Raw genomic sequence first — 15,593 nt, forward strand, 5'->3', positions numbered from 1 at the left:
TGCATCCTTTTTAAGAACACAAACACCTGCACCTGCTCTCACACACACAGTAGCACAGTTTATAGATTCAGTGACATTCATGTCATTTTTTGATGTAGGCCTATGTGTATCTTACGTGTTGATGACTTCCATAATACTGTCACTGGGTCAACAGCTGTTTGATGTCTTTTAGCAGGATTAGCGAGCCAGTAGAGTTATGGTATGATATGGATACAAAAAGTGGGTACAAAGAGATTGGCAAATGTGCTACTTAGATATACTGTATTGTATGACCGTGAAAGCACTTTTTTTTTCTGTTTCATCTCGTGGGATTTCATCTTGAGAAAGACCAAAGCTTCAGGGTTTCATTTATATCAATATTGTGCAGTTGAACTAGCATTTCCTGCCAGATTTGACTCTGAAGGCTTCTCTCTATTTAAATATTTCTTAACCTTGTTTTATAAAACTTTTGGAACTTAAATATGACATTTTAGGTACACGGATAGATAGATGGGTAGACAGATGGACAGATAGATGGGTAGACAGATGGACAGACAGATAGATGGGTAGACAGATGGACAGATAGATGGGTAGACAGATGGACAGATAGATGGGTAGACAGATGGACAGATAGATGGGTAGACAGATGGACAGATAGATGGGTAGACAGATGGACAGATAGACGGACGGACGGATGGATAGATGGATGGATGGATGGATCGACAGATGGATAGATGGACTGACAGATGGATGGATGGATCGATCGATCGATCGACAGTTGGATAGATGGACTGACAGATAGATAGATGGATGGATGGATGGATGGATGGATGGATGGACGGACTGATAGATAGATGGATGGATGGATGGATGGACGGACAGATGGATGGATGAATGGACCGATAGATAGACAAACATGGATAGATAGATGGGTAGACAGATGGACAGACAGATAGATAGACAGACAGATAGATAGACATAGATGGACCGACAGATAGATGGATGGATGGATGGATGGATGGATGGATGGATGGATGGATGGATGGATGGATGGATAGACCGACAGATAGATAGACATTAAGGGTGTCACGATTCTCCAAATCCTCGATTCGATTACATTTTCGATTCTAAAGTCACGGTTCGATTCGATTCTCGATTTAAAAAAAAAAAATTGAAAGCACAAGCTATGCCATTTTTAGACTTTTATGTAATATAATAATATCTGACCTTTGTTCGCAATGTACAACACACTACATTGTCAAATTTAAATCGTTTATTAACAACATAATGTAACAATAAGTTATAAGTTAAGTAAGTTATACCACCGAATAAGGTCGCATGTCCGCGGCTATAAATACTCCTAGCGCACTTGTAATTGCCTTTGCACGTGTTGAGTTACTTGGAAGTTTTATTACAAATGAAGACGGGAGAGTAGTTTGTGTTACAGTTGTCGGTTTAACAGATAAATCTATGTTTTTGCGGTGCCTGCGGAGATGCCCTGCCATGTTAGTCGTGCTGCCGGTGGAATAATGTGGTATACGTACATAGCAGAGCTTGCAAACTGTGTTTTTTTTGTCTTCCACACGAACGTTGTCAACATAACTCACTGGAAATCCAAAATACTTCCACCCCGGCGACTTCAGTGAAAGAGGAGGTTCAAGTTCTGTCGACGGGTCTCCTGCGTCTGCAGTTGCCATGCTATCTTTTGGCTGGTTGTTGTAGCTGTCAGGTTGACTCGCAGCACTTCAACACGTGTTTTTTTTTTTTCGCTTGGCAAGCCGAGCTGTGACATGGGGGCGTGGCAGCATCGACGATTCCATTTTTTGATTCGATAATCGAGTTAATTTCGATTGATTTCGATTTAAAATCGAAATCGTGACACCCTTAATAGACACAGATAGATAGATAGATAGATAGATAGATAGATAGATAGATAGATGGACGTACGGACGGATAGATGGATGGATGGATGGACAGATAGATAGACATAGATAAATAGATCGACAGATAGATAGATGGACAGACGGATAGATAGATAGATGGACGAACGGACGGACGGATAGATAGATGGATAAATAGATGGACAGAACAGAATTTTTATATAAATATAAAATTCTTTGAAATGTTTATAGATTATATAGGCCCATTCTTTTAGGCCTGATTAATATTAGTACTTTCAGTGACTAAATCCTGTTGCCTATGAAAGCAGTATGTCAAAGCGTCATTCAAAAGCATCTATAGGGAATGATGTCAGTGTAAAAGACATGGCCTGAGGCTCCATTTACTACAAGTGATGAAGGGGGAGGAGAGGACTGAACATGTATTGATGGAGGGAGGAGCCAAGGGCAGGGGCGAACAGGAGCTGGGACTGGGGGAGATGGGAAATGTGTTGTGTGTATGTAAGGAGTGAGAAGTCAGATAAGTGAGTGAAAACAGAAAGGGACTAAACAAGAAGCGTGATTGAAAATAGGTCAGGAGTGTTTAGCCTGACTGGGTGAATTAACACAAGGGTCATCAAACCGAGGCATATGACAGAAATGATTAGGAGGTTTATAGTCAAGTTTTGAAGTGTGATTGTGTGTGTGTTTGTGTGCGTGTACATGTGCATGTGCATTGGTAGGCATGTCAGGAATTCATTATGACGCTGTCACCTCAGGCGGTCAGTATCGGCTTTACTGGATCAGTCATCAGAAACCAAAATAAATGAGAAATGAAAATCTAAAATATGAACATGCTAGCACTAAATTCAGTTTCCTGTATGTCACTGTTTTTTTATAGAGCTGTTCTGTGAGTCGGATGCTTTGTACACAGTTAATGTGAAAAACAGGAAGTAAATGACATTAATTCCCATAGACTCTTATCCACATTATTTTTAACATAAGAGTGGGAGTGAACATTTGTAAATTAAATGTGTCTAGCTTTAAATAGTTTACTGCGCTTTATTATTCTTCAGAAACATTTTCCTATAGCTGCTAATGAAACGGAATCTCGCAAATTCACAGAAAATAGCTTACTTCCTCATTAAAAAAAATAAGATCTTATATGTAATAAGTCTTATATGACTCTTATAGAGAATATGGACACTCTTAGACGCATAATAATATTTTTATATTACAATATTTACTCTCTTTTGATCCTAAAATTCCATATATACTATTCAAAAGTTTGGGGTTGGTACAAGTTTTTTTTATATATTTTTCTAATGTACTAAGACTGCATGTATTTGATCAAAAATACAGTAAAACAGTTTTATTTTTAAATATTTTAAAATGTTGTTTATTCCTGTGGTGGCAAAAGCTGAATTTTCAGCGTCATTACTCCAGTCTTCAGTGTCACATGATCCTTCAGAAATCATTCTATGCTGATTTGCTGCTCAATAAACACTTCTTATTATTATCAATTTTGAAAACAGTTGTATTTTTGTGGAAACCATGATACAAGTTTTCAGGTTTCTTTTGATGAATAATGAGTTCAACAGAACATAATTTATTTGAAATAGAAATGTTTTGCAATATTTTTATTGTCTTTACTGTCACTTCTGATCAATTTAATGTGTCCTTGCTGAATAAAATCTGACCCTCAAACTTTTGAACGGTACTATATATTTGAATAGATGTATATTTGTAAAGGTAAAAAATACTTTATTTATTACCTTGCCATGGTAATAAATAATACAGTGATACCTCGAGAAATAAATACAGATAAAAACACTGAACGATTATCATATTCATATTCCAATGTGTTTATATGGCATCAAGTAAATTCTGTGGTACCACCTTGGTACATGTCCAAAAAGCCATGGTGTTACCAGAGTACTTGTTGTCTGTTGTTGTACAGTGCAGAGTTTTATATATCCCCTAATGTCTTTGTTTCATCATCCAAAAGTGTGAGAATATTGCAGGTGGTGACAATTCCCTTCCCTTCCCCCACAAATCACTGACTCATCTGTATTCCTCTGCTGTCTCCCATGTGGCCTGGTCCTTTCGTCACATGACCGGTGTGTGCCCTCCAATAGAATCAGCCTCATTTTCACCCCTCCACTGAATTATAACGATACGTGGACTCAGACGACCCGACCAATCAGGGGAGGAGAACTTGCATTCTCCAAATATCATTCCCACTCATCAATATTCATCTAGTTTTTCCTCCCGTGTCTCACCCCACCCTTTTATCCCAAACCCCCACCCCCGGTTTGTTGGCCCACCCCTCCAGCAACACAATAGGGGTAATTGTCCATGCAACACACACACATTGGCACATAAAGACGGACAGACAAGAACGCGTGGCGTTTCCCTGCCATATGCCGTCCCTCCTCTGGAATGTGATTATCCTCTGTGGAGAGAAAAACAGAGGCTGAGCGGAAAACACAGTGTGCGGCGGGGGAAGTAAGTGAGGGAGGAAAGAAAAAAGAGGAGGAGTGAAGCAAGTGTAGAGAGAGAGAGAGAGAGAGAGAGAGAGGAAGGATGGAGGATGCAGAGTGTGTGGCAGCACGGCTAGAGAGGGAGGGTTCATGAGAGGGCTGTTCAGTCTGGCGTGATTCTCTGGATAAAGACGACGGCTCCGTTCCTCTGGAGAACTGAAGTGTAAATCTCTTTCGCACACACTTCTCACTGCCATCTCGAAATCGACGAAAACTCACATCAGGTCAGTGCTGTCTCTTTCGCTTTCGCACACAGCTGACCACAGTTGAGAAGGGCTGTGGCTCTTGAAGCTTTTTCAGGTTTACCGCTGCAGACTAATACTGTTTAGTCTTTCCACTAGTCTAGAACAGATACCTGTGCTGTTTTGAACATGAAAGAATGTTTGTGTGTGACATTTTTATCTTGGGAAGATGCATTTTTAATTCTGCAGACACTGAAGCAGCGGTGTGTGTGTGTGTGTGTGTGTGTGCGTGTGAGTACGTGGGTGGATTTGAATGGTGCATGTGTAAAACCTAAAGCAATAACATATTTAAACTGCATTTTTTTGTGCACGAGTCACAGAGATGAGTGTTCATGGGGTGAATCAGCCACACAAATGTGAACACAGACACAGATGCAGAAACAGATGGATGTGGAAACAGGTCTGGGTGCTTTGTGGAAGCAGGTGGAGATCTGTGTGTGTGTGTGTGTGTGTGATAGGTGTGTGATTTGCCACCAGCAAACACCACACAGCTATCAGATTAACCAGAGAAGCATCTCTTTACAGGGTCAAGGAAGTGTTAAGATGTGCTAAATAACATATATGTAGTGTGCATGGCCATCACAGACGGCTAAGACCGCTTTAGCACCTCGGTTCAACTGTTTATCCTAAAATACAGACATAAAAAGAGAGAACTTTTACTATTACACTACCGGTCGAAAGTTTGGAACAGTTACCTTTTTTAATGTATTTGAAATAAGTCTCTTATGCTCACCAAGGCTGCATTTATTCGATCAAAAATAGAGTGAAAATTGTAATTTTGTGAAATAATATTGCAATTTAAAATTATGTTTTCTATTTAATTATATATTAATTTAATTTATTCCTGTGATGGATTTTCAGCAGCCATTACTCCAGTCTTTAATGTCACACGATCATTCTAATTTATTATCAGTTATTATTGGTGTTCAGTTATTAATTCTCTCTTATTATTATCGATGTTGGAAACCGTTTTTGGTGGAAAGCATTTATTTATTTATTTTTCATGATTCCTTGATGAATTTTGATCCTTGCTGAAAAAAAGCATTAATTTCTTTCTTTTTTAATCAGCAAATCAGCATATTAGAATGATTTCTGAAGGATCATGTGGCACCGAAGACTGGAGTAATGATGCTGAAAATTCAGCTTTGGCATCACAGGAATAAAATATTTGAAAAACATTTTTATAAAATATTAAAACCGAAAACAGTTATTTTAAATTAAGAATACTTCACAATATTACTGATTTTACAGTATTTTTTTAAACCAATAATTGCAGCCTTGGTGAGGTTAAATTCTTTTTTTCTTTTTTTTACATTTAAAAATCTTAATTATTCCAAACTTTTGACCAGTAGTCTATATTTAAAACTAATATAGGGCAATAACTTTAAAGAATAGGGGCTTGATTAGAAATGTTTGAGTTCATATTAATCTCATATTAATACAAACAAATATCTAGATAATTCTGAGCTCCTTTTGTGACAAGATCCAGTGGTGTTTTTTCCAGCAAAGTCCTAATTGCTCTTTCTAATCTTATTTCCGTTTAGAAGAAACAATTGAGATGGCAATGCAGTCCCATTTGTCATTTTCCTTACCTAAGGGTTTTGGCATCCCTCTACGCAGTCTTGTGTGAGCAATGGGTTGATGACCTCACTCACTGACACCCACACGGTCTAATTTTTATCTGCTTCTCACTGTTAAACATGTGACAGCTTTCAGTTGTGAAGTTAATCATGCACACATGCAAGAAGCAAAAAGCAGAAGTGTGCTGCTGGAAAGTGACATAAAACAAGCTCAAAAAAGAGAACAAAGCATCAGAATTATGTTAGTTAAATATCTGGAATTATATACAGATCTCATAGTATATATATAATTTTATATATATATATATAATATATATAATATATATAGTTTTTTTTTTGTTTTTGTTTTTTACAATATGAAATACTATTCTGTAATTATTTTAAAAACATGCCCAGGGTTAGGGGTTTGTTTGAATAATTTAAGTACTATACATTGGCTCCAACACCATTTGTGTTACAATTAAAATTTTGCAGTTTATTTATGAAAGGTGCGATGACTTTATATGATAAACAGGTGAAAAAATCCCATAGATTCTGATTGGAAGAGGTACTTGAGCTAATATGGCTCAAGTACCTCTTCCAATCAGAATCTATGGGATCTATGGGACAGCAGTAATTTAATTTGAATTTCAACAGTAAAATCATTTGACCGTAGGTGTCCACTTCCAGTAGCAACCACTCGGAACCTAATTGCAATGCTCTAAAAACAGTCGGAACACCTTAGCAACTGCATAACAAGACCATGGCAACCACAGCACAGTAATCTCATAGTAGGCTGTAGTCCCTTTTGGAATTGTAAGTTTACTTTATTATTCCTCCCCAATGGGAGTCAATGGCAGCCATATGAACCGTAAGTAGGAAAATGATGAAAATTGGCATACTTCTAGTGATGGTAATGAATAGTATTCTGACCAACTTTTGGGTCTCTAGGTCTAACTTTGTAGTGCCACCACCAGTTCAAAAATTCTCTTTTCAAATAACTTTTAACAAAAATTAAACTTAGTACACCTTATTCCTCTCATCATACTGATCACATTCAATATCCTACATTAAGACTCCGCCCATTACAGTAGTGGTCATTTTGAATAGTACAGTATTAAGTTTTTTCACTACTCCTCCTTCAAATTTTGTCAAATTCCTACAAAAATTGCCTCAGATTATCTTTGGACTGAGCTGCACAGAAATGACTAAACAGATTTGTTTTATTCGTCTTTGTTCAAAAGTTATAATGTTGCGAATTTAACGAGGTCGACCCAAAAATTAAGCGTAGTGTCAGTTCTGGCAGGTCACGTTAGTCAAGCTCGCGTCAGCTGACTCTCAGCTGATGCACGTCTACCTATAGGAATACGACGCCTTTCACTGTGTATATATTTAAACTCCTTCAGTATTATCAGCAGCTATCGCGTTTCTCGAGCTAATTACCCTCCTTCATCCCCAGCTCCTCATCTCGTCAGTCAGGGTTTGGCATTCTGATTCCCCTTGAATCAGAATAAATTCTCAAATTATGCTGTACCTTAAAATCTTGAATTAATGATATCTGCATACATTCATGTTGGTTCGGTTCTGTTTACCCTAAGGGGGGTTATTGCTGCTCTCCCTGCTTTTATCCATGCTAGGCTGCATGGATGCACAGGGAGTTCTTGCCCAGAACGGAACCATACCGCCAATCCAAACTGTATGCTAATTGTCAATCGTATTTGACGATAGTGGTCCTGACAGAATTGGTTCAGAGGCTGTATCTCGGCCAAACTTTGATCAATCGAAATGAAAATTGGTTGGTTTAATCGGAACCATGATCTGAGGGTACATGCCAAATTGGGGAACAGCGACCACCTATTGGTCATGAGATCTGAAGAATGGCTATTTTTGGTAATGACTTTTGAACAGTTTTCCAGAAAGTCATAATCTTGTCTATGGATTCCTTGTGTCATGCCGGATCCATGGATACTGATTTTGCCAGGTTCGGATGAACCATCTGTCTGCCATTTTGAATTTTGTCATACATTTTGTCATCCTTTAAATGATTTGACATATCGGCACAAAATTTTGTACGAATCATCATCAGCATGTCCTGTAGGTACCCAAAAGGTTTAAATACAGCGTCACCTTGTGTTCCAGAGATTTTTTTTTTTTTTGTTCAAAAACGCTTAACTTTTGGAAACATAGTTTGTTTTCTTTGTGGGACAACTTTATAAATTTATGTGTAATTTGTGTCATTTCGAGCCAATTGCTGCGTGGTTCTGCCTTTAAAATCTCCCTGTAAAATTAACCAAACATTGTATGAGTGGCATGCTGTTTAAAGCAACAGGCTATAGCTTTGAAGATTGTTTGATCAAATTCAAAGTTTAGCAATTGTTTAACCATGTGAATTGTGCATTGTTCAAAAGATTCCTAATAAAATCCAATGTCCAAACATGCCAAAAATGGCCATAAGGGGCTTGGCCCCGGAATTGCTGCTAGCGGCTATTTTAATACTTATAATGAATATAACTGCATTATACTGCATAACTGTCATCTTGCTTGGATGACACTAAACAATTGTGCTTGACTGTTGAACCATTATCAGTCAGCATGCTGAAAATTCGAAGGCAGACAAAAATACTAAGATTATGAGTCATTTCCTGATAATGACATTAATACCAACCATACCATAGTGTTGTATATAGTTTCGAAAGTAAGCCAACCATTCATTTCCTGTTAATATCTTTTAAGGCCCTTAAGGTTCTACATAATATCATAGTCCTGTTCACATTGGGAAAGAGAGAGAGATGAAGTGGGTTGGTTGAAGTGGGTTGGTTTGTTGACATTATCACACATTAAGACTTCCCTCTCTTTCACCCCTCACTCAGCAGCTTTTATTGACTCATGTAATTATTCTCTAGTTGCCAGCAGTCAGCGAATTCATGTACTGTACATGCAGACATAATATTTTTCAGTGCCTACAAAACTCTGAAGAATAGAAGGAATTCACTGCGGTTGGCTTTATTTTTCTTCTGCAGGTATTGGTAGCACAGTGCATCAGCTGATGTTTAGTATCTATGTTGTTATTCAATAAACATTTACTTACAGTCCATGTCCGGCTTCTGTAAAAACCGGTTTTGTGACCTGTGAGGGGGAGAAAGAGTGAGACAGCCACAGGAAGAATAAAAGCTGCTGCTTGTTTTGGGTGACGCTTGTAAAGCGAGTTGCATGTAGAGGGCCTTTCGCTGTTGCTTAGCGTATTACCCTGTGATTTAAGATGGAGAAACATCTTAGGAATGTGAGAGAAACACAAGCCCAGCCACACCGGAGAACCAATAACAGATCAGGTATTTTTCTCATTTTCTTATGCATTTCCTTGTGGCTTGACCTTCAGTTTACATGTATTCATGCAAAGAATTCATGTTGTACTCGTGATATGTAATTGTTTTTTGTTTTTTTGACCTGTGCAAGTTTCACGATAAGGTAGAGAGGCATTCTGTCTGAATTTTCCAGCATACAAGCTTCATCAGACCATTTATATATCTGTTATGTTCTCTATCTGATCGTTTCATCTTGTGGACAGTTTGCTGTAAATTCCAATACATATGAACAGGTGAATCTCATACAGCAGGTCAAAAATGTGTCCTGGGGTCAGTTGCATAAACATAGCCATTATGTTAAGACTGTGTGTCTTAAGTATTAAAACAGATATGAACAGTCTTACAGAAAAAAATGTGTTGACTAACTTGTAAGACTAGTCCTAGCGGTATGCAACGGCCCCCAGGTCATACAGTATATCATCCCAAAATCAAAAGATATAAGATATCCATCCATTCTCCATACCGCTTATTCTCTCTAGGGTCGCGGGAGGAGAAATACGACATGTGAAATTATCTTTTGCTTAAAAAAATAAGGCTTTTTTTTTTAGCTCATTATGTTTTTTGTTTGTTTGTTTTTTACATTGGGACATTATTTTAATTAAAACTTAATGATTAAAATGTATTGTATTATTATTATTTTTAATAATTGTAATGTAATACAGTAAACAAACCATATTAAGAATAATGATAATTGCAAAAAAAAGTCAAGTAAAATTTCTGGATCCATTACAGTGCTAATAAACTTTTTTTTTTTTTATATATATATAATTGGATTATTTTTGAGTGAAATATGACCCGCACAAGTAAGGATTGTGGTGGTCAGTTATTAGTATTGTCTTCATTAATTGAGTATTACTGCGAGAAAGCTGTGTTAAATTGCATTATCCTGAAGAAAAAACATTAAACGATGATAATAATCGTGAATGTTCTGAAATGTTCTTGCTCTTACCCAGTTTAAACGCAATCTATTATTAATTTACTATGCTGTTACAGTAGTAATAATTACAGTAGCTGCATGCTGTCCTATTTTGGTAGGAAATGGTTACTATTTTTTTTTTTTGTAATGTTTTGCTTGGCAATATTGAATCCGTGTTCGGAGCACAGTTGGTAAATGCAGGATTAAGCTGATGTACCTTCGGTCACATGCATCATAGTTCAGCTCAGTGTTCTGATAGTTGGTTACAATTACATTAAATGCATGCATACGTACTGGAAATTGATTGAGCCTAATTTACGGGAGCATTTATTATTACATTGACCAAATCCATAATTCACTGCCTTATTGAATACCACAGTGTTTACATTCATTATGGCCACTGGACTGTGAACATGATTCATGGCAAATCTACTCTAATGCTCTAACAAGGGCTCCACATAAATGCTAAATTACATGCTACACAGTTTCATAAATAACCTCATAAACATGTCATTGCTATTCTTCATTTCTATTGAAATAAAAGATGACTGTATTTTGTGTTTATAACCGAGCAAACTGATTAATTGAGGTGTCATGGAAACAATTTGGATGGTTATCCAGCTCTACACATCTCAGTACTCCATTCAGTTTGCTGATTTGTGCAGCGTTTATTGGGAGAGTCGTAAAAAAGGCTCATATGATCGGTCGTAAAAAAGGCTTTATTAATGGTCCCACCAGCCCCTTCTTTCATGTCCGTTAAAGTTTGTTTGTTGTGGTTGTTGTGTTAGCTTAGAGAATGTTTCTTTTTCTTTTTTTTTTTTAAAGCTGCCATTAAAAATAACTATTATGTGAACATGTGTGTACGTTTGAGTGTGCGGGGGGGTCACCAAATCCTTCTGTCACAAGGGCTCCAGATGGTACAAGGAAAAAACCTTGCTTTAATCTCACTCCCAGGATAAAATGCTCACACACACACACACACACACACACACACACACACACAGTTCCGCTCAAAATATACCTTACTTTAAACTTGTTTAAACATTAAACTGACTGCTTTTGTTAAATTCTCTGTTTGCTTCATTAAACATTTGGTGTCTTTTATGCTTTACGTTTCAGCTGGTTAATGTAGCCTACTTGAGTTCTTCATCATTCATCTTAACTTCCCCAGCCTCTTTAATTTTCTCTCAGTTTTGTAACAATTTTCTATTTTCAGCTGTGCACTTTATAAACCGTGTGAGTCTCAAAGTGTGCCTTCATGCGCACATGTGTGAACAATTGGAAACCACACGCCACTTGTTTACTGTTTGGCTTTCATCTTTTATGTGCATTAGAAATAGAGAGAATTAATTGCTGGTGCGTCTCTGGGGATTTACTTTTCTTTTGTTTTGCTACAAATGCTGGATTAATGTTCTCTCATGCTCTCTCTTCACACACAGACCTTCTGCTCAGTGTTTTTATCATCCAGAATACATTTGTCTTTATTGTTCTACAATCATAGTATCATAATACAGTTTTATGGTTTCACTTCTAAGGTAAAATTTACATTTTGCATCCAGATTAAATTAAACCCATTTATTTAGTTTTCAATCATTGTTTTTTTTTACTTTATATGAATTAAATATTTATGTATAATTAAATTGTTTATTTTTTTGCAGAATGACATTATTTTAAGCTTTCAACTTCATCCATAATTGATATGATTTCTTATAATAAATGTAATTACTTATTTATTTTATATTGTGAAATTATAATAAGCTTTCAATTTGGTATAATTTGCATAGGGTCTTTTTCTATTACATCAGGACAATTCTCTTTGCCCTAAGCGAGATTCATATCAAAATCATTTGAGTCTTGTGTTAAAGAACTGGCCTGCACAAAAGTCAGACTTGAAATCCATTGAACACCTTTGGGATGAAATGGCATTCATATTTAAATGGCATCAAATCCTCACAAACATCATGTTCAACATTAACAAGTACATATGAGTGTGCTGTTTCTGGTGGCTACATGTAGTGGTCCAGACATGGTCTTGACCGGTTTGGTGTCATTTTAGTGTTCTTCCTGTTCTTTTATTTAGCCTACCCACAAGTTTCTCAGTAGGCTATGTCTATCCCCCTTATTTTCCTTTTGTATCGAGATCATCATGAAAGTACCTCAAAATTATAAAAAAAATTTAGTTACCGGAATGTAGATGGCCTGAACTATTTTATTTGATGTTTATGTTTTATTTTATGTGACAGCAGTCGTCCGTGAGGGGCTGCTGTCTTTTACTTTTGTTTTGTATTTGTTTTATTTTTGGTATTAAAGTTTGTTGAATGTTCGCCGGTTCCCGCCGCCTCCTTCCCACAACATCCTCGTTACAAATAAGAATGTTTCTTGAGCACCAAATCAGCATAAATGAATGATTTCTGAAGGATCTTGTGACATTTAGGACTATACTTTATGCATAATAGCGAGAATAAAACTAACTAAATATTTCTTATGTTGCCTTTCAGATAAAGCTGGCAACCCCAGCTGCTTTCCCTCCAAACAATCTGATGAAGAGGAACCTTGTGTTGGGGTGAAAATCGCTCAGAACAAAGGTGGGCAATATCCCTCCCTTCCTCTCCTTCTTATTCTGTCTCTTCCTTTCTCTGTACATTAAGACTTGGAGCTTGGACCCATGGGAGTCTGCCATTTTTGTCAGTATGAATCTTTCCTAAAAAACCTGTAGCTGCGAGCTGTTGTGTTTATGATTTGTTGAGATAACAGATACATTTACATGTTATGTAGTAGTTTTAAGTGTTATGGAAATGGGCATGACTGAACATGCTCTGGGGTCAATGGGCCACCTCAGTTTTTGGTCTGTTTTCCCTCATTTTTTTTCTTCGGTTTCTTTTGATTAATGGAAGGAGGTTAACATGTTAACATGGAGATGACTTTGGAGAATTTTGCAGTTAATTCAGTCCATATTTGATGTTTAATGTGCAATTTGTGGGGCAGAATGACTGTACCAATGAGCTTATACGGTGGGTTGCCAAGCATGTCACCACATAAATAGAAACCATGCAATCTACAAAATAACTTTCCGCTTGTTGCTTGTTAAGGGTAAAAACTCAGATTGTTATGCAAGAAATAGAGTGGTACATGGAAGACATGTTTTTGTAGACCAAGCCAAAAGATAGCATCACCCTGGTTCCCTCAACAAAAACCCTATAGGTATTTTCTGAGGAAAGAAACTTTTTGTGTGCTCTGTAGCGCCGGCCAGACGGCAACAGTTCAAAGAGGAAGCGGCTTGGGTGTGATGGGTCAAGAGTGATTTTGCCTACCCTTTACTCACTCTGGATGAGTACAGTTCTTGGAGAGTGTGTACTGATGATTCTCTGTACTGATGGGGGGGTGGGGGGTTCTCCTAAAATCCACAATCATCTCCACTGTTTTGAGTGTGTTCAGCTCCAGGTTGTTATGACTGCACCAGACAGCCAGTTCTTTAACCTCCTGTCTGTAAGCAGACTCGTCACCATCCTGGATGAGGTCATCTGCAACCTTCAGGAGCTTGACAGAGGGATATTTTGCAGTACAGTTTTTGGTCTACATCAGGGTTCACCAATCTCGGTCCTGGAGGGCCGCTGTCCTGCAGAGTTTAGCTCCAACCCCAATTAAACACACCTGAACCAGCTAATCAAGGTCTCACTAGGCATACTAGAAACTTTCAAACAGGTGTGTTGGAGCTGGTTGGAGCTAAACTCTGCAGGGACAGCGGCCCTCCAGGACCGAGATTGGTGAACCCTGGTCTACATGGAGAAGAGTAGTGGGGAGAGCACACATCCCTGGGGGGCGCCAGAGCTGATCTTGCGGGTGTTGGATGTGAATTTTTCCGTCCTCACTGGCTGCTGCCTGTCTGTCAGAAAGTTGGTGATTCACTGACAGATGGAGGTTTGAAGGCCGAGCTGAAGTCCACAAACAGGATCCTCACATAAGTCCCTGGTTTGTCCAGATGTTGCAGGATGTAATGCAGTCCCTTGTTGACTGCATCATCTACAGACTTGTTTGCTTGATTGAAACTGCAGGGGGTCCAGCAAGGGTCCAGTAATGTCCAGTAATGTCCTTCAGGTATGCCAATACCAGTCTTTCAAATGACTTCATGACCACAGACATTAAGGCAACAGGTCTGTAGTCATTCATTCCTATGATTTTGGGTTTCTTTGGGATGGGGATGATAGTGGAGCATTTGAAGTAGGATTGAAGCAGAATGGGGTTGCTGGAGGTGTTGATAGATGCAATAAAACTTGCAATTTTTTCAAACTTGCAATAAAGCTCATTCAAATCGTCGGGCAGTTGTTGATTCGATAAAGTGCTGGGGGATGGTGTCTTGTAATTGGTGATGTTTTTCAGGCCTTTCTAAACTGATGCAAAGCTTATGATTCTTACACGTTTTGTTCATTGTAAAAAAAACTTTTATTAATTTTGAAGATTAAATACAATCATCAGAATTCAAAAGCAAAATGTAGGCTGTGTTGGAAATTCAGAAGCGAAGACCAGGAGACTTGATTGTATCTCCTTCAGCAGGATTCTTTATTAACTCCTGGGTGACAACCTTAAACAAAGTATGCAAAAGAAGTATCCAGGTATAGGAACCCACCCCAGACTCTAGAGTATCACCAGTCCTAATCCAATCAGCTTAACTATTCAAAGAATGGGACACAAGCTCCAAGGGCAATTAAAGACAATAGGCGAGAGTCTCCGTAATCTGGCTCGTTTGACTTACAATAAAAAGAACAGTAACTGGCAGAAAACTCTTGCTGCTGTTGTAACGTTTTCTTTCATCGAAGCAGAGACCAGGAGACAGTTGGGATCGCGTTCAACGGAAGTTATTCTTTAGTGAGAACTCCGCTGTACGTTGCTGTAGTACTTCCAACATGATCTAACTCTAATACAGTATGCATTGTAGTTATATACATTCCAAGGGGGAGGGATTACATAGAGGTGGAGACTCTGAACAAAGCATGCAAATTAAGTATACAGGTTAAGGTAACACCCTAGACTGTGAGGGTCTGGCCAATCCTAATTCAATCAGCATAAGGCTCCAAGAGCCATTTGGGTCCGAAAGCCATTTGCAGAACAAAAGGTGAG

The 15,593-nt window shown here is 38.0% G+C and overlaps 1 protein-coding gene across 8 annotated transcripts in view; it reads left to right on the forward strand.

Annotated features, from left to right (window-relative positions):
- fgd4a (FYVE, RhoGEF and PH domain containing 4a) overlaps positions 1 to 15,593 on the forward strand; it is a 56,527-nt gene that overhangs the window by 10,047 nt on the left and 30,887 nt on the right. For 6 of the 8 annotated variants that reach the window (XM_084124126.1, XM_084124122.1, XM_084124132.1 and 3 more), the window contains exon 2: positions 12,977 to 13,063. In XM_084124126.1, the coding sequence (XP_083980252.1) occupies positions 12,977 to 13,063 (87 nt within the window). Of the gene's footprint in view, positions 1 to 4,095; positions 4,624 to 9,377; positions 9,530 to 12,976; positions 13,064 to 15,593 lie in introns of those variants that run through there. The other 2 variants (XM_084124130.1, XM_084124127.1) reach the window with 2 other exon arrangements.

This window comes from Abramis brama, assembly GCF_963993115.1.
Source record: "Abramis brama genome assembly, chromosome: 9".
Lineage (NCBI taxonomy): Eukaryota > Metazoa > Chordata > Actinopteri > Cypriniformes > Leuciscidae > Abramis > Abramis brama.